Raw genomic sequence first — 19,199 nt, forward strand, 5'->3', positions numbered from 1 at the left:
GTTTATACCTGGTTCTAACATGATCTTGTTCACATTCTGATTGTGCCCATATTTTTTAACAGGTGTAAACGATTAAAATACGTATAGTATTGTGTTCTGATTGTGATCAGATCTTCTAAGTGTAAACAGACAAGATCAGGACAAGATCAGGACGCATGTTAGCGGCAGGTATAAACAGGGCTTACATGACCAGTAGGGTCATTTATCCAAGATGGCGAGACAAGATACAAACAGTTCAAACCCTATGGTCAAATAGTTGTCCATAAAGGAATAAGGGCTGGACGAAGGAATGTCTGTCTCACCTGAAAGACTGGACCTGCAGGGGGACCTTCTGGCTCTGCTCTCTCAGCCGACACACGTCTTTGGAGGCCCTCCTCATCAGCTTCTCAGCCCGCTGCTCCTGACGCTGTTGCTCCTTAGATTGCTCCGCCTGGGACGGAGGGAGGGAGGGAGACAGAGAAAGTGTTCATTGAATGAGAGAGACTGATAGATTGGAGAGAGAATTTCATAAAAGTGAGAGCAAGAAAGCATTTGACTTCAGTTGCTCTGAAATGCAGGATAGTGTTTTCCGACTGATGTGGATTCTGCAAACTAATGGTTTCATTCTTTATGCCAAATCTTACTATTCAAGTTGCGACCTGGGCAACGTTTTATTTAAGGGTCACTTCAGGTGAAAGCGAACAGCACCAGATTATACAGCCATTAAGTATCTTCAGTGCCTAATCAAGCTAATCAAGCTTGAGAGAACCTGGGGCCAGAGACCTGGCATTGACCGCCGTTAGCTGCTATTAGTGAGAGTGGCTGATGGCATCATGGCATGGTATTGTGCCTGGAGGGGCATAAGGGGTAGAGGGTATTCTTACACAAGCCACCAGATCCTGAGTGCCATTCAAACCATTCCAAAACATGGTGATGTCGAATGGCCTTGGCCTAGTCCTTCTATCGCAGCTGGACATTAGCAGTGTTTATGCATGTGCATACTGTATCTATCATATGTCTATCCAGCCACGTGCCTGTCTCTCGGCCTGCTCCAGCAGCCTGTGAAACCGGTGGTCGTGCAGCACGGACTCGGGCAGCTCCGTCTCTCCCCGGGCCTTCAAGGCCTCCAGGTGGGCCCTCAGGTCCCTCAGGGCCTGGAGCTCGTCGTTCAGACGGCTCTGACGCGTTCGCGAAGCCTGGAGGGCCAGCTCCAAGTCCAGGGAGGTCCGGGTGTTTGTCTCCCCGGCTCCGCCACGCCTCCGCACCACCACCGGCTGGCACAGGGTCTGAGGGAAGAGAGAGAATGAAAGAGCAATGCCTAAATAGTTAGTTCCTTATACTACAGATAGTTTTTTAATTTTTTTTTAATAATATGTTTATTATTTTCCAATAAAAAAAAGAAGACAAAGATACATTGACATTCAGTGTACGGTACTGTTGACTGGAATGGCATATTTAGAGGACATAACCAAACTTAACTCATATATCCCAGAAAATGTAAATGCTGTTAAGAAGACAGCATGTAGAAATTACAATCAGTCTAGCTAAACCCAAAATAAATATGGAGTAGAGTACAGCGCAGAGTAGCAGCAGATCATCAGCCCAGTTATGAAGCGGGACTAGACCATTTTATCCAGTATCGGCTGCCATATATTGTAAAACATTGGACTTCTATTGGAGGTATTGTATGGAATATATTGCACATTGTTGAAGAACATTCTCAACATTGCTCTTCAGATTATGATGAGTTTCATGGTATTTATTGCAAAGATCTGTGCTCTTTTGCCTGATGAAAATGGCCCCCTTTATTGACCAAAACACCACCATGAAGTTAACTGAAACCGAGTGCAAGATAAAGAGAGGACACATGTTAAACTCACCCTCTTAACCCGTAGGCTGCGTCTCTCCGAGGTGTTCCGGACAAACGGGCACTTTTTGGATAATGTGGAGCTGTCGCTATCGCTCCGGTTCAACTGTAAGAAGAAGGAGAGATGGAGAGAGTGGGAAGAGAGAGGGAAGAGTAGAGAACAGAAACATCCACTGTTGTTAGTCTGGGAAAGCTCTGTGGTAGTTTGGTCTTTGGTCTGGGATTGGGGTGTGTGAGTTTCTGTATCTAAAAAATGACACCTCTACCCATTGGTTCCAACTGGGGTTCCAACTGGGGTTTTAACTAGGTTCCAACTGGGTTCCAACTGGGGTTTCAACTGGGTTCCAACTGGGGTTTCAACTGGGGTTGTAAGAACTGTTTCCCTCTCTGTGTGCTGTAAATGTAAATCCTGTCAGAGCTAAATTCATGCAGTACTTACACATTTCAGTGTGTGTGTGTGCATGTACAGTGAGCACCATAATTCATTGGGCAGTGACCATTGTTTTGTTATTTTGTATGAAAATACCCTCAAATTAAAGCTGACAGTCTGCACTTCTCCCTCATTGTCATTGTATTCTTTCAAACTCAAAGTGCTAGAGTACAGAACCAAAATAACAAAAAAAAGGGTCACTGTCCAATGAATTATGGTGCTCACTGTATGTATACAACTCACTCACCCTGCAGATGTACTGGTTGCGCTCCCCAGGGGAGAAGGTTTGAGACCTCATGATCATACTGTTCCGTACGAAGCCTCTCTGAGCGCTGCGTGGTCCTGGTCCCAGGCTGGGTCTGTCTTTAGGCCTCACCGCCACACCACACATCTCTGTGTTAGTCTCCGCATCCACCTGGAGAAGGTTAGAGTATATTACAGCTACAGAGATGTGGGTTCACCAAATAAAAGTGGACTTTTTGAGGTGTGTGTGTGTGTGTCTAGATGTAATGGCTCTGGGTTCCACATTAAACACACCTCTTTGAGGCCAGATTTCTTCATTCAGCTGGATGTGTGTGTGTGTGTCAGAGCACACGTGGCTTACCAGCGTTGGTCCTTTATTTGCCTGAGGGCGTCTCTCTTTACATCTCCTCTCCTCCTCTTCCTCTCTGGCTGGCTCTTCTCGACACTTCTCCTCCCTCTCCTCCCCTCCGTACGCCTGCCCAGAGCCAGCAAACCTCTTCTCTGCCTTGACAGAATCCTTCCTCTCCTCCTCCCCCTCTTCTTCCTCCTCCAGTCCGAGGACCAGTTGAGGGCTGTCCTCTCCCAGCATGCTCAGCCTGTCATGAGAGTAGAGGTCAGGGGTCAGCCATATTGTTACATGCAATACAACCTGCCTGGCTGGTATATTTGAGTCAAATGTTGATGTAGCCATGTTGTACGTCTTGAAAGTAAGACGGACATGTGTTTTTACGAGAGGAAAATGTCCCCCTAAGGTGTTTTTAAAAAAGTATTTTAAATGTTTAATTGAATATTAAAACATACAATCTACCTGCAGTGAAGCCACTCAACATTTACATTCCATTCAGTCATCTAACCGTCTCCCATCCAGAGTGACCCACAGGAGCAACCAGGACCAAGCGCCCTGCCCAAGGTCACATCGACAGACCTCCCACCAAGTCAAAAGGTGTTTGTAATGGTTATAAAGTGTCACCTGTGAGGGACGAGTCAGGACCATTGGTCTCTGTCCATCCCCAGGTGGCCCTGCCTCTCCAACTGTGATATGTGTGTGTGTCCTGAAAGTAATGGTGTTTGTAATGGTAGTAAAAAGAGTAGGCTGTGAGGGACAGTGGGTCAGTACCATTGGTGTCCATCCATGTCCAGCTGGCTCGCTCTCTCCTTCTCCTCCAAGGCCAGCTCCTGTTCCACAGCCTCCAACTCGCTGGAGGTCCTCTGCAGCAGGGCCGACACCGCATCCTGACAACATACACACAACACAATATTGGAACGAGGCGCCACTTCAGCCTGGGGTTCGGCCGGCTGTCTCACAGGAGCCCCATAGGGTGGCGCACAATTTGCCTCAGCGGCCTGGCAGGGTTTGGCCCGGGGGCTTTCCTTGGCTCATCGCACTCTAGCGACTCCTTGTAGCATGCCAGGCGCCTGCAAGCTGACTTCAGTCGTCAGTTGAACGGAGATTCCTCCAACACACTGGTGCGGCTGGCTTCCGGGTTAAGCGAACAGTGTGTTGAGAAGCAGCGCGGCCTGGAAGGTCCTGTTTCGGAGGTCACATAACACGACCTTCGCCTCTCCCGAGCCCGTTGGGGAGATGCAGCAATGAGACCAGATCGTAACTACCAATTGGATATCATGAAATTAGGGAGAAAAAGGGGGTCAAATTACAACAACCACTTTCCATTTGATTTTCGTGTGCTGCCATCTGAGGCCGATACAGCTTGGCGATTGAGGCCTCCACTAGTCATTTCCCCTTCAGTAGAATAGAATGCATATTCTGCATAACATAACCTGCATGCAGCAGTGAATTTGAACTCATTTCCAATCAAAGTGAAGTGGGAATATCCAGAAATATGTAGACTGAGGCAGGCAGTGTTAAGTGGTCTGAAGTGGTGGAGGAGGACTCACCATGTCCACGGGCCCTGCAGGGTGCTGCTCTGGCCCAGGGCCAGGTCTCTCCTGGCTGGCCTCTTCTATCTCTCTGGTCCTCTCACTGGTCAACAGGTTGTACCACACACGGGTCATATCCCCACTCACTGGAAGCTCTCCCAGACTCACATGGGCTCCAGCCTAGCGAGAGAGAGAGGGTCAGGAGAAAGATAATGACAAAAAGTGACAGAGTGTGCGCGAGAAAGTGTCTGTCAGTTCGTCTGCCCATCTTTGGTCACATTCTTGACCCTGTCCCAGTCGTAATGGGTGACGTTGTTATAAGCAAGCAATATGTTGTTGTGTGGGAATTCTACAGTGGAGGTGTAGTGTCAGCTCTGTATTTAGTTAACTGAGTGTTGGTAGGTGCTCAAAGCCTGTTGGTAAGTGGGTTTGTGCTGTGCGTTGTGTACGTACCAGACAGTCCTCGGTGCGTCCAGGACCCACGGTGCAGGCGTCGACGCGGAGCGTCTTGTGCCGGAGGACGCCGTGCGGCGCGGCCGCCCTGAACACCTCGTTGAACGTCACGCTGTCGGGCAGCGCCACGGGCACCACACGGGTCCTGAACAGACTGCTGATGTCACTGGAAGATGGGAGGAGCGCCACCCGGATGTATCTTTTGGGGAGGAGGGGGGGCAGGAGGGAGAGAGAAAAGAGAGTTATACAAAAAAAACTTTCAAATGAAAACGAGACATTTTCACAAGGAACTTTGAGTTCTAGAAGAAGACATTTCAATGTTGTTGAGGTCATGTCGTCCAGTAACAACATAATATTCTTAAACTCGGAGAGTTAATGTGGAGACAGAGGCAGTAGGTTGGAAAAGTGAATGTGGCCTGGGGACTGTTGGGATAAAGGCTGGTTACCTCTGGTGTGTTGTGTTATTGAGATGTGTGCTCTTCCCTTTCTGCCTGCTGTTCTGTAGCTTCCGGCCAGAGGGCCTCGAGCATCTTTGAGGATTTCTCTCTCTGCTCCAGTTAACATTGACTCAAACACTTCCCGGGAAAAAAACCCTCTCTGCAAGATTCCTTTCCTCTCACCCGCAAACGAACCCCCACGCAGCAGACTCATCTGCATATGCATATTTCACAAACTACAAAGGAGACCAAATTTTCACTCAAATGAGTTGAATGAGAATACGATGAAGGAAGTTTGGTTGAAGAAAAAAAAAAATAATAAATAACAGAGTTAAAACGCCTAGATACCACCTGCTAAGTTGTATCATATTTTGGGGGGAGATATTCCAGCTGAATGTTGTGTGAGGGATTCAAAGGCGTTTCCCCGCTGTTCGATTGGACACGAATGCCTTTTCAAGCCTGGGAACATGAGAGGGTGGATTAACTTCATTTTTCATTTTTGTCAGCCATAAAAGAAACAGGAAAAGGGGCTGCTGGCGGGAGGGAAAGCCGCGAGGGGTCTCGATAAATAATAACATGACAGAGCCCACTCACCCCTGCAGAGAGTAGACAAGACACACCTGTGTGATGTAAGGGCAAGTGTGTGTGTGTCTCTCAAGCTTTATTAGTCGTGTGTACGGGATACACATGGTATACACCAGCGCTATTCAGCTCTTACCCTACGAGGTCCGAAACCTGCTGCTTTTCTGTTCTACCAGATAATTAATTGCATCCACCTGGTGTCCCAGGTCTAAATCAGTCCCTGATTAGAGGGGAACAATGAAAAATGCAGTGGAACTGGCTTCGAGGTCCAATGAAATGCTAACTTGCAGGTTCCTTCTGGACAATGCAACAACAATAAGAAATAATACAAGATAAGAATAGGAACATAAGGTCAAAGGCTCAGTAGAATATAATAGACATTTTTGCATCAGTATAATACGGGAAGGCACAATTTATTGTCCGATATTTACACGTGTTTTGGGGAAGGGGGGGGGGGGGCAGTCTGGTTGCTTCAGTCTGGTTTTAGACCCCATCATAGCACTGAGACTGCACTTGTGAAGGTGGTAAATGACCTTTTAATGGCAACAGACCGAGGCTCTGCATCTGTCCTCGTGCTCCTAGACCTTAGTGCTGCTTTTGATACCATCGATCACCACATCCTTTTGGAGAGATTGGAAACCCAAATTGGTCTACACGGACAAGTTCTGGCCTGGTTTAGATCTTATCTGTCGGAAAGATATCAGTTTGTCTCTGTGAATGGTTTGTCCTCTGACAAATCAACTGTAAATTTCGGTGTTCCTCAAGGTTCCGTTTTAGGACCACTATTGTTTTCACTATATATTTTACCTCTTGGGGATGTCATTCGAAAACATAATTAACTTTCATTGCTCTCTCTTTTGAAGAACATATCAAGACCATTTCGAGGACAGCTTTTTTCCATCTACGTAACATTGCAAAAATCAGAAACTTTCTGTACAAAAATTATGCAGAAAAATGTATCCATGCTTTTGTCACTTCTAGGTTAGACTACTGCAATGCTCTACTTTCCGGCTACCCGGATAAAGCACTAAATAAACTTCAGTTAGTGCTAAATACGGCTGCTAGAATCCTGACTAGAACCCCAAAAAATGATCATATTACTCCAGTGCTAGCCTCCCTACACTGGCTTCCTGTCAAGGCAAGGGCTGATTTCAAGGTTTTACTGCTAACCTACAAAGCATTACATGGGCTTGCTCCTACCTATCTCTCTGATTTGGTCCTGCCGTACATACCTACACATATGCTACGGTCACAAGACACAGGCCTCCTAATTGTCCCTAGAATTTCTAAGCAAACAGCTGGAGGTAGGGCTTTCTCCTATAGAGCTTCATTTTTATGGAATGGTCTGCCTACCCATGTGTGAGACGCAAACTCGGTCTCAACCTTTAAGTCTTTACTGAAGACTCATCTCTTCAGTGGGTCATATGATTGAGTGTAGTCTGGCCCAGGGGTGTGAAGGTGAACGGAAAGGCTCTGGAGCAACGAACCGCCCTTGCTGTCTCTGCCTGACCGGTTCCGCTCTTTCCACTGGGATTCTCTGCCTCTAACGGTATTACAGGGACTGAGTCACTGGCTTACTGGGGCTCTTTCATACCGTCCCTAGGAGTGGTGTGTCACTTGAATGGGTTGAGTCACTGATGTGATCTTCCTGTATGGGTTGGCGCCCCCCCTTGGGTTGTGCCGTGGCGGAGATCTTTGTGGGCTATACTCGGCCTTGTGGTGTTGGTGGTTGAAGATATCCTTCTAGTGGTGTGGGGGCTGTGCTTTGGCAAAGTGGGTGGGGTTATATTCTTCCTGTTTGGCCCTGTCCGGGGGTGTCCTCGGATGGGGCCACAGTGTCTCCTGACCCCTCCTGTCTCAGCCTCCAGTATTTATGCTGCAGTAGTTTATGTATCGGGGGGCTAGGGTCAGTCTGTCATATCTGGAGTACTTCTCCTGTCCTATTCGGTCTCCTCTGTGAATTTAAGTGTGCTCTCTCTAATTCTCTCTTTCTTTCTCTCTCTCGGAGGACCTGAGCCCTAGGACCATGCCTCAGGACTACCTGACATGATGACTCCTTGCTGTCCCCAGTCCACTTGGCCGTGCTGCTGTTCCAGTTTCAACTGTTCTGCCTTATTATTATTGGACCATGCTGGTCATTTATGAACATTTGAACATCTTGGCCATGTTCTGTTATAATCTCCACCCGGCACAGCCAGAAGAGGACTGGCCACCCCACATAGCCTGGTTCCTCTCTAGGTTTCTTCCTAGGTTTTGGCCTTTCTAGGGAGTTTTTCCTAGCCACCGTGCTTCTACACCTGCATTGCTTGCTGTTTGGGGTTTTAGGCTGGGTTTCTGTACAGCACTTTGAGATATCAGCTGATGTACGAAGGGCTATATAAATTCATTTGATTTGATTTGGGGGGGGGGGGGGGGGGGGGGGGTGTTTAAATTGTGCGGTATTTAGCAATCATAATAGGAGTCTGGTAGCAGCAGTTGTGATGTGTGTGTGGATGTGTGTATGTATAGATGTGTGTATGTTTGTGAATGTGTGTCAAGGTACAAAGAATCAGAGCAGGTGGTCAGTCCAGTTCAAGTGTTCAGCAGTATGATGGTTTGTAGATAGAAACTCTGAGCCTGTTGGTATCAGACCTCATGCTCTGATACCGTCTGCCCGACGGTGAGTGAACAGCTTGTGGCCGGGTTGTGTGGGGTCCTTGATGATGATGGGGTCGTTTCCAGTAGATGTCATAGATTGGTGAAAGCACGGTCCCAGTTTCCAGGGCCATCTGCACCACTCGCTGGAGGTGTGATGTGTGTTTTGTCCTATATTTTTACGTTATTTATTTATTATCTCAGGCCCCAGTCCCCGCAGGAGGCCTTTTGCCTTTTGGTAGGCCGTCATTGTAAATAAGAATTTGTTCTTAACTGACTTGCCTAGTTAAATAAAGTTGAAATGAAATAAATAAAGCCAGCTCAGTATTGAGCTCTCTAGATTCAACATTGACACATGTACCCAGAGCAGCTCTAACGCCTCCAGGTGCCAAGTCAACTCAACACTGACAGGCTGAGCACAGCGGCACTCTCAAAGTCCACGTGGTCTGTAACACGCTGCGATGCTGTCTGTGTCAACTCAACACTGACAGAGTCTAGTTAGTTCACACACATGTACGAATGAATGAAAGGAAAGATGGAATGAATGAGTGACTGGACGAATGAATGGATGAATGGGTGAATACTCACACTCTGGTAGTGGAGGGGACTGACAGGGCAGCAGGGTTTTGCAGCTGCATGATCACCATGACAAAACTGGAGTTGGCAGCATCATATCTGTAAACAACAACACTATCTTTAATTTGTCCGAAAGCATGGTAGGATGGAATTATAGACATTGCGTAGCTTAATGTGTGTGTGTGTGTTTGTATTCTTACTTCAGGCCTATCTGGACCTGGGCAGACTCAGGAAGGACAGGCTCATCGTCCAGATACACCACCGGTTCATCAGACTCCATTGACCTACTGACATACACAGCAGGTTTTTCATTATTACCAATCAAAAAGAACGTCTGGAATATAAAACAGAGAACGGAGGTGGAGCAGAGGAGAGAGACAGGAAGGAGCAGAGGAGAGAGACAAGAGGGAGCAGAGGAGAGAGACAAGAGAGAGCAGAGGAGAGAGACAAGAGAGAGCAGAGGAGAGAGACAGGAGAGAGCAGAGGAGAGAGACAAGAGGGAGCAGAGGAGAGGAAGGACAAGGAAGAGAGCAGAGGAGAGAGACAGGAGGGAGAGAGACAGGAAAGAGCAGAGAGAGAGCAGGAGAGAGACAGAGAGACAGAGGAGAGAGCAGAGGAAGGAGAGAGACAGGAGGGAGCAGAGGAGAGAGAGAGAGCAGAGGAGAGAGGAGCAGAGGAGAGAGACAGCAGAGGGAGCAGAGACAAGAGGGAGAGACAGAGAGGACACAGGAAGAGCACAGAGAGAGACAGGAGGGAGCAGAGGAGAGGAAGGACACAGGAAGGACACAGGAGAGACAGGAGGGAGCAGAGGAGAGGAGGGAGACAGGAGAGAGACAGGAGGGAGCAGATGAGAGAGACAAGAGGGAGCAGAGGAAGGACACAGGAAGGACACAGGAGAGACAGGAGGGAGCAGAGGAGAGAGACAGGAGAGAGACAGGAGGGAGCAGATGAGAGAGACAAGAGGGAGCAGAGGAGAGAGACAAGAGGGAGCAGAGGAGAGAGACAGGAGAGAGCAGAGGAGAGGAAGGACACAGGAAGGACAGGAGGGAGCAGAGGAGAGAAACAGGAAGGAGCAGAGGAGAGAGACAAGAGGAAGCACACAGGAAGGACACAGGAGAGACAGGAGGGAGCAGAGGAGAGAGACAGGAGGGAGCAGAGGAGAGGAGACAGGAGGGAGCAGAGAAGAGGAGACAGGAGGGAGCAGAGAGGAGCAGAGGAGGGAGCAGAGGAGAGAGACAGGAGGGAGCAGAGAAGAGGAGACAGGAGAGAGACAGGAGGGAGCAGAGGAGAGGAGAGAGACAAGAGGGAGCAGAGGAGAGAGCGAGAGAGAGAGTGGAAAAGGTGCCCTTGGCTCATCGTCTAATTAAATCAAATCAAGGGGAGAGCAAGGGAGGACAGGAGGAGAAGAGGGTATGAAAAAAAAGAGCAAGCAGAGAAAGAGAGCAAGTGACAGAGAGGAAGAAAGAGAGAAAAGGGGAGCGAGGGAAGGAGGGAAAAAGCTAGCTGAGAGAGACAGTCCACACCACACTGGTTGAAGGGATCAGCATCAAAGCACCCCTTTAGGGGGCAAGAGATGAAAGAGTTTGACCATAGGAGCATTTTTAGTGTGGAAAAACAGACATCAATGAGGCCATTCTAATCACGAACAGCCAAACTGGGCAACAGAGCCCATGCACTCTAATTAGGGAGACAACTGGGCAACAGAGCCTATGCACTCTAATTAGGAAGACACAACTGGGCAACAGAACTGTGTCTGCATCTCAAACATCTCTATCGTTTGACAAACAGACAGGGTTCCTTACATTCAGTCATTAAAGATCAGATTTAGCTTTCTCTCCAACTGTGTGATACAAAAGAGACGAAGCTAATTGTGTGTGTGTGTGTGTGTGTCTGGTGAGTTGAGGAGCCTTCAGATTGGTGTTTTAATTGAGGTCTTGTGATTTTATTATCACATCTTGCACCAAACATCGCAGGCATTCAGTTAAATGGAGAAAAAGGAGAGGAATAGGAGGTTAAAAGATCCATCATGACCCTTAGTGTGGACCAACACTATTGGGAACAGCAATACCTCAAGATAAAGGAGAGAGGGAGGAGAGGTGGGGAAGAGGTTGAGGACGAGGGGGGCAGAGGTTGAAAATGAAAGGCAGGCGAAGGGAGAGATGGAGAGTGCTGAAGAGAGAGCGAGTGCGATCGATCGAAATAATGAAAAGAGCTGGAAGTGAGTGTGACCCACCGTTTGACATTAGAGGCCTCGTACACCCCACTGTCCCCGGCCACAGACTCGTCTGACACGGCTGCTGACACACAGGTGGGCCTGTCCTCCCCCGGCCTCTGGAGGTCCACGTCTGACAACAACACAGACGAAGACATGAAGTAAGACACCAGAGTTGATATGCGCGGGTGGCTGCAGCTCTGCTTGCAAAGTCCTCGAGAAAAGCGTTGTCAATGAGCATCGGTTCATTCATTCAATTTTTTAAAAAGGAAAAAAATGAAGTGTTTTCGCATATCTATGAGACACATCCGAGGCGTAAGCCATAGATGTGATGGGAGCCTATAAACTCAGCATGAGTGATTCAGCGTTTCCTAACTCCACTCCTCCAGTCCCTCCACCAGTACACCTTTTAGCTGTAACTCTGGACAAGCACACCTGATTCAACTTGTCAACTAATCATCAAGCCCTTGAGTTGAATGCAGAGTATTTGTTCGGGGATACAATACAAATGTGTGGTGTTCGGGGAACCGGAGGACTGGCGATGGGAATGTGTGCTGTTTCAGTGCAGCTCCATTTTGAGCTGCTAGGTGGCAGCGTTGCGCCATGCAGCGCAAGGCATTTCTAATCAGTGGTAAATTCCAATGAAGGGAGGAAGAAAGAAAGGAAGAATTTCCCGTATGAATAAAGCCAGTCCTAGCTCTCTGGAAACACGGAAAGTAGTCACCTCAGAAAACTCTAAACTGTTGGATATGATGTAGGTGTGTGATGTCAAATGTTTACTTGACGGTGTTGTATTAGCAAATATATATATATATATATATATATATATATATATATATAATGGGTTGTCCAAGGTTGTGGATTGGGTGGGTCCACCAGGGGTATGTTTGGAATTGTAGAAAAAAAAATACAAAATAAATAAAAAGGGTGGGGAAAGTGTAATAGTTTATTTGTATGATTGTATTGCCCTTGTGACCCAATAAAAAAACATTGTTCACAAAAAAAAGAAAGGAAGAATTTGAACAGAGCAAACGTCTCACCTGTAATACTCTCTCTGAGGGTGGCCAGTGCCCCTCTCCCTTCCCTCCCCCTCCCCTCCTCTGTCCCTCTCCCCCGTCTCCGGCTCAAACATCCCCATCCCCTGGCCGTCGTAGAATCCCAGGCTGAGACTGCAAAAGTCCGACACCACCAGACCGACGTCGCCGTCCCCAAAGTCCTGTGGGCCCGCCGACGGGAACGCACCGACCCCCTCCAGCACCAGCGGCGAGCTCGGCGGCGAGAGAGAAGACAACGACGACCTCGAGGAAAGCGACGTCACCGACTTGGACGGCTCGGCCGGCTTCGAGGACACCGCAACCAGCGGCGCTAATGGGACCAGGTCGGTGGTACCGGTTCCCACGGCGTGTGTGTGAAGCGACGTGTTGTGTGGGTGTGGGTTCTCCACCTCGTGTTCGTGGATGGTGGTGATAGTTCCTGGGGGGTCTCCCCGCCTGTAGGTTATCCCAGAGGGGGTCAAGGGCTCCTGGAGGAGCAGGTCCAGTTTACACTGGTAGTCCAGGTCCAGGGGAGAGGGGGGTTCTGCGGGGGTGTAGTAGAGGTCTCCAGAGGAGAGGGAGTTGAGGGAGCCGCGGGAGGAGGATGTGTTGAGGGAGCCACGGCTGGAGGCCAGAGAACCCAGGCTGCTGCCTGATGAGACGGACAGGGTACTGGCCGACAAACTGTAAGGGAGAGAGAGAGAGAACACACATTAAACACACAGCCACACGCACCATGAACAAGTATGTATGTATGTGTATCGGAGGAACACTTCGGCTGAGTTTAGACAGGCCTTTGGACCAATCACATCAGATCTTTTGAAATCAGATCTTTCTCAGAACTGATATAATTTGTCAAAACCCAATTAGTGAAAAAAAAAAATCAGAATATGGCTGCCTTTGTAACTGCAGTCTTAGAGCAAGAGTGTATTTGAGTATGGGGATACAAGTGTGAAGCACACACACACACACACACACACACACACACACCTCTTGAGCTGAGAGTGGAGCAGTGTGGTCAGTCTGGTTGATTCCTCCAGTCTCTGCACCAGGACTCGTCTCCTCTCCTGCACCTTCAACCTAGAGAGACAAGTCATTACTGGGGCGGCAGGGTAGCATAGTGGTTAGAGCGTTGGATTAGTAACCGGAAGGTTGTAAATTCAAACCCCCGAGCTGACGAGGTACAAATCTGTCTTTCTGCCCCTGAACAGGCAGTTAACCCACTGTTCCTTGGCCGTCATTGAAAATAAGAATTTGTTCTTAACTGACTTGCCTAGTTAAATAAAAGGTAACATTTTTTTTTAAATAATAAAATTACTGGTACAACATGTCTGGGACAGAACACATATCCATGTCTGGGACAGAACACATATCCATGTCTGGGACAGAACACATATCCATGTCTGGGACAGAACACATATCCATGTCTGCGACAGAACACATATCCATGTCTGCGACAGAACACATATCCATGTCTGCGACAGAACACATATCCATGTCTGCGACAGAACACATATCCATGTCTGCGACAGAACACATATCCATGTCTGCGACAGAACACATATCCATGTCTGCGACAGAACACATATCCATGTCTGCGACAGAACACATATCCATGTCTGGGACAGAACACATATCCATGTCTGGGACAGAACACATATCCATGTCTGGGACAGAACACATATACATGTCTGGGACAGAACACATATCCATGTCTGGGACAGAACACATATCCATGTCTGGGACAGAACACATATCCATGTCTGGGACAGAACACATATCCATGTCTGGGACAGAACACATATACATGTCTGGGACAGAACACATATCCATGTCTGGGACAGAACACATATCCATGTCTGGGACAGAACACATATCCATGTCTGGGACAGAACACATATCTCGGTCTCCTTTGGGAAAGTGGTCTTCTGACCTCAATGAGACTTCTTGATCTAATAAATACTAAATAGACAACATGCCCCCTTCCCTCTGGTAGGAATCCCCTCTATTCTACTAACTAAGCTTCAAGAACACTAACCTTAATTACTGTCTTCATTTATCGAGCAATTACACAGAGCCTAATTAGCTCAAGACACAATTATAGGGCTTCTTCAAATGTAGTGTTTGTGTGTGTGTGTGTGTGTGTGTGTGTGTGTGTGTGTGTGTGTGTGTGTGACAATATGTAATTACAATTACAACCCATACAAGCGCCATGTTTCCAATTACGGCAGTCGCTCTGCCTTCTAATGTGACGCGATGTTGCAGTGGCACAGTCTGCTTCCAAAACAAGACAATTACCACACAGTGTGTGTGTGTTCAGTGTGTGGGTGAGTAACAATTGGTATGCTAATGAACGGTAATTAAAGGCACCTTACAATGTTTACCCTTTGGAGCGTTTGTGTCGTTCATTAGGAAAACAAAAGGCCGTAACCGCGTGGGCGGGCAAATCAATTTGTTTGTTATCTGATGGATGTCAATGAGGAACACATGGGGCACTCACACATAAACACTACATACACACGGCCTCATGTATCGCCTACGTCCGGGGGACTTTTTAGACTTCCCTCTGTCTAAACTTCTGGAACTGCACGGCTACGACTAGCTGTGAGGCAACCACCAGGTTTTTAAAGGGAAGGTGCCAGGGATTGTGGGTCTCACCTCTGGGCCAGGGCGTGGCTGGGGGTGTTCCTGACGGCCTGCAGGTCCTGCTCCAGCTGCAGCCTCTGGGCCTCCAGACGTTGGAGGTCCTGCGGGGTGCGTCGCCGTGGCGATACGAACTGCAGCTCCTTGAGGAGCTCCTCCTTCTCCGAGACCAGGAGGAGACGTTCCCGCTCCACGTCCACCGCCCCCGGCCACGCCTCGCTCTCCAGCTTGGCCAGTTCCACCTGCACGTTGGCCATACTGTGGGAGGAAGGAGAGAAACAGAAACAGAGGGTAGGGATGCTATATACACCAAAAGTATGTGGACACGCCTTCAAATTAGTGCATTCAGCTATTTCAGCCACTCCCGTTGCTGACAGGTGTATAAAATTGAGCACACAGCCATGCAATCTCCATAGACAACTTGACTGGCCTGCACAGAGCCCTGACCTCAACCCCATCGAACACCTTTGGGATGAATAGGATCGTCGACTGTGAGCCAGGCCTAATCGCCCAACATCAGTGCCCAACCTCACTAATGCTCTTGTGGCTGAATGGAAGCAAGTCCCCACAGCAATGTTCCAACATCTAGTGGAAAGCCTTCCCAGAAGAGTGGAGGCTGTTATAGCAGCAACGGGGGTGGGACCAACTCCATATTAATGCCCATGATTTTTTGACAAGCATGTGTCCACATACTTTTGGCCATGTAGTCTATTTTAACCCTTATATAAATACACATGCGCTCATAAGGGAATACAGTGAAAATGCTTGTCTTGAACTCCTTTCTCCTGGCACACACTCTCAGGGGTCTAAAGCCAGCAGCAAGCCCACATCTACGAAAGGAGGAGGGGTAAACAAGGGAGTTGTCATGCTGCCACACTCTACCGCCGGCTCTCTGTAGAAACACCTGTTCTATACCGGCGGATTAGAAAACGGTTGAAAGCCCAAATGTCAGGGATTTACCGTCCATAAGGGGAGGGGTTTGCCTGCCTTTTATTCACTGAGCCTAAAACTGCCCACGGTGGTCCCAGATCACATCACTAATGTGTGAAACTGACAGCCGTCCAAGTCACCGCCTGTGACTGATAATGCATAACTATTTAATGGCTGGACATGGACCCTTAATTGCTCTGATCTGAAGTCAGATCGGATGGGACTTAAGGCCCATTATGAAGTGATCTAAGGCCCATGTTAAAGTGATCTGAGACCCATGTAAAGTGATCTAAGACCAATGCTAAAGTGATCTCAGGCCCATGTTAAAGTAATCTAAGGCCCATGCTAAAGTGATCTAAGGCCCATGTTAAAGTGATCTCAGGCCCATGTTAGTGATCTAAGGCCCATGTTAAAGTAATCTAAGGCCCATGTTAAAGTCATCTAAGGCCCATATTAAAGTCATCTAAGGCCCATGCTAAAGTAATCTAAGGCCCATGCTAAAGTCATCTAAGGCCCATGCTAAAGTGATCTAAGGCCAATGCTAAAGTGATCTCAGGCCAATGCTAAAGTAATCTAAGGCCCATGTTAAAGTCATCTAAGGCCCATGCTAAAGTCATCTAAGGCCCATGCTAAAGTCATCTAAGGCCCATGTTAAAGTGATCTCAGGCCCATGCTAAAGCGATCTAAGGCCCATGCTAAAGTCATCTAAGCCCCATGCTAAAGTGATCTAAGGCCCATGCTAAAGTGATCTAAGGCCCATGCTAAAGTGATCTAAGGCCCATGCTAAAGTGATCTCAGGCCCATGCTAAAGTAATCTAAGGCCCATGCTAAAGTGTTCTAAGGCCCATGTTAAAGTCATCTAAGGCCCATGTTAAAGTCATCTAAGGCCCATGCTAAAGTGATCTAAGGCCAATGCTAAAGTGATCTCAGGCCCATGCTAAAGTAATCTAAGGCCCATGTTAAAGTCATCTAAGGCCCATGTTAAAGTCATCTAAGGCCCATGTTAAAGTCATCTAAGGCCATTGCTAAAGTCATCTAAGGCCCATGCTAAAGTGATCTAAGGCCCATGCTAAAGTGATCTAAGGCCCATGCTAAAGTGATCTAAGGCCCATGCTAAAGTGATCTAAGGCCCATGCTAAAGTGATCTAAGGCCCATGCTAAAGTGATCTCAGGCCCATGCTAAAGTAATCTAAGGCCCATGCTAAAGTGTTCTAAGGCCCATGTTAAAGTCATCTAAGGCCCATGCTAAAGTCATCTAAGGCCCATGCTAAAGTGATCTAAGGCCAATGCTAAAGTGATCTCAGGCCCATGCTAAAGTAATCTAAGGCCCATGTTAAAGTCATCTAAGGCCCATGTTAAAGTCATCTAAGGCCATTGCTAAAGTCATCTAAGGCCCATGCTAAAGTTATCTAAGGCCCATGCTAAAGCCATCTAAGGCCCATGCTAAAGCGATCTAAGGCCCATGTTAAAGCGATCTAAGGCCCATGTTAAAGTGATCTAAGGCCCATGTTAAAGTGATCTAAGGCCCATGCTAAAGTGATCTAAGGCCCATGTTAAAGTGATCTCAGGCCCATGTTAAAGTGATCTCAGGCCCATGTTAGTGATCTAAGCCCCATGTTAAAGTGATCTAAGGCCAATGTTAAAGTGATCTAAGGCCCATGTTAAAGTAATCTAAGGCCCATATTAAAGTCATCTAAGGCCCATGCTAAAGTCATCTAAGGCCCATGCTAAAGTCATCTAAGGCCCATGCTAAAGTGATCTCAGGCCCATGCTAAAGTTATCTAAGGCCCATGCTAAAGTCATCTAAGGCCCATGCTAAAGTCATCTAAGGCCCATGCTAAAGTCATCTAAGGCCCATGTTAAAGTGATCTAAGGCCCATGTTAAAGTGATCTAAGGCCCATGCTAAAGTGATCTAAGGCCCATGTTAAAGTGATCTCAGGCCCATGTTAGTGATCTAAGCCCCATGTTAAAGTGATCTAAGGCCCATGTTAAAGTAATCTAAGGCCCATATTAAAGTCATCTAAGGCCCATGCTAAAGTCATCTAAGGCCCATGTTAAAGTCATCTAAGGCCCATGCTAAAGTCATCTAAGGCCCATGCTAAAGTGATCTCAGGCCCATGCTAAAGTGATCTAAGGCCCATGTTAAAGTCATCTAAGGCCCATGTTAAAGTCATCTAAGGCCATTGCTAAAGTCATCTAAGGCCCATGCTAAAGTTATCTAAGGCCCATGCTAAAGCCATCTAAGGCCCATGCTAAAGCGATCTAAGGCCCATGTTAAAGCGATCTAAGGCCCATGTTAAAGTGATCTAAGGCCCATGTTAAAGTGATCTAAGGCCCATGCTAAAGTGATCTAAGGCCCATGTTAAAGTGATCTCAGGCCCATGTTAAAGTGATCTCAGGCCCATGCTTAGTGATCTAAGGCCCCATGTTAAAGTGATCTAAGGCCAATGTTAAAGTGATCTAAGGCCCATGTTAAAGTAATCTAAGGCCCATATTAAAGTCATCTAAGGCCCATGCTAAAGTCATCTAAGGCCCATGCTAAAGTCATCTAAGGCCCATGCTAAAGTGATCTCAGGCCCATGCTAAAGTTATCTAAGGCCCATGCTAAAGTCATCTAAGGCCCATGCTAAAGTCATCTAAGGCCCATGCTAAAGTCATCTAAGGCCCATGTTAAAGTGATCTAAGGCCCATGTTAAAGTGATCTAAGGCCCATGCTAAAGTGATCTAAGGCCCATGCTAAAGTGATCTAAGGCCCATGTTAAAGTGATCTCAGGCCCATGTTAGTGATCTAAGCCCCATGTTAAAGTGATCTAAGGCCCATGTTAAAGTGATCTAAGGCCCATGTTAAAGTAATCTAAGGCCCATATTAAAGTCATCTAAGGCCCATGCTAAAGTCATCTAAGGCCCATGCTAAAGTCATCTAAGGCCCATGCTAAAGTCATCTAAGGCCCATGTTAAAGCCATCTAAGGCCCATGTTAAAGTGATCTAAGGCCCATGTTAAAGTGATCTAAGGCCCATGTTAAAGTGATCTCAGGCCCATGTTAGTGATCTAAGCCCCATGTTAAAGTGATCTAAGGCCCATGTTAAAGTGATCTAAGGCCCATGTTAAAGTAATCTAAGGCCCATATTAAAGTCATCTAAGGCCCATGCTAAAGTCATCTAAGGCCCATGCTAAAGTCATCTAAGGCCCATGCTAAAGCGATCTAAGGCCCATGTTAAAGCCATCTAAGGCCCATGTTAAAGTGATCTAAGGCCCATGTTAAAGTGATCTAAGGCCCATGCTAAAGTGATCTAAGGCC

At 47.5% G+C, this 19,199-nt stretch overlaps 1 protein-coding gene across 1 annotated transcript in view; it reads right to left on the reverse strand.

Annotated features, from left to right (window-relative positions):
* The window catches only part of LOC115137565 (protein WWC2-like), a 51,133-nt gene that overhangs the window by 2,004 nt on the left and 29,930 nt on the right, over positions 1 to 19,199 (reverse strand). Inside the window, 15 exon segments of the mRNA XM_065024892.1 lie at positions 303 to 430; positions 1,014 to 1,265; positions 1,860 to 1,952; positions 2,524 to 2,691; positions 2,881 to 3,115; positions 3,637 to 3,752; positions 4,416 to 4,577; positions 4,851 to 5,049; positions 9,092 to 9,178; positions 9,280 to 9,366; positions 11,313 to 11,424; positions 12,332 to 12,381; positions 12,383 to 13,009; positions 13,316 to 13,405; positions 14,984 to 15,226. Coding sequence (XP_064880964.1) covers positions 303 to 430; positions 1,014 to 1,265; positions 1,860 to 1,952; positions 2,524 to 2,691; positions 2,881 to 3,115; positions 3,637 to 3,752; positions 4,416 to 4,577; positions 4,851 to 5,049; positions 9,092 to 9,178; positions 9,280 to 9,366; positions 11,313 to 11,424; positions 12,332 to 12,381; positions 12,383 to 13,009; positions 13,316 to 13,405; positions 14,984 to 15,226 — 2,649 coding nt within the window.

Source organism: Oncorhynchus nerka, linkage group LG11 (genome assembly GCF_034236695.1).
Source record: "Oncorhynchus nerka isolate Pitt River linkage group LG11, Oner_Uvic_2.0, whole genome shotgun sequence".
Lineage (NCBI taxonomy): Eukaryota > Metazoa > Chordata > Actinopteri > Salmoniformes > Salmonidae > Oncorhynchus > Oncorhynchus nerka.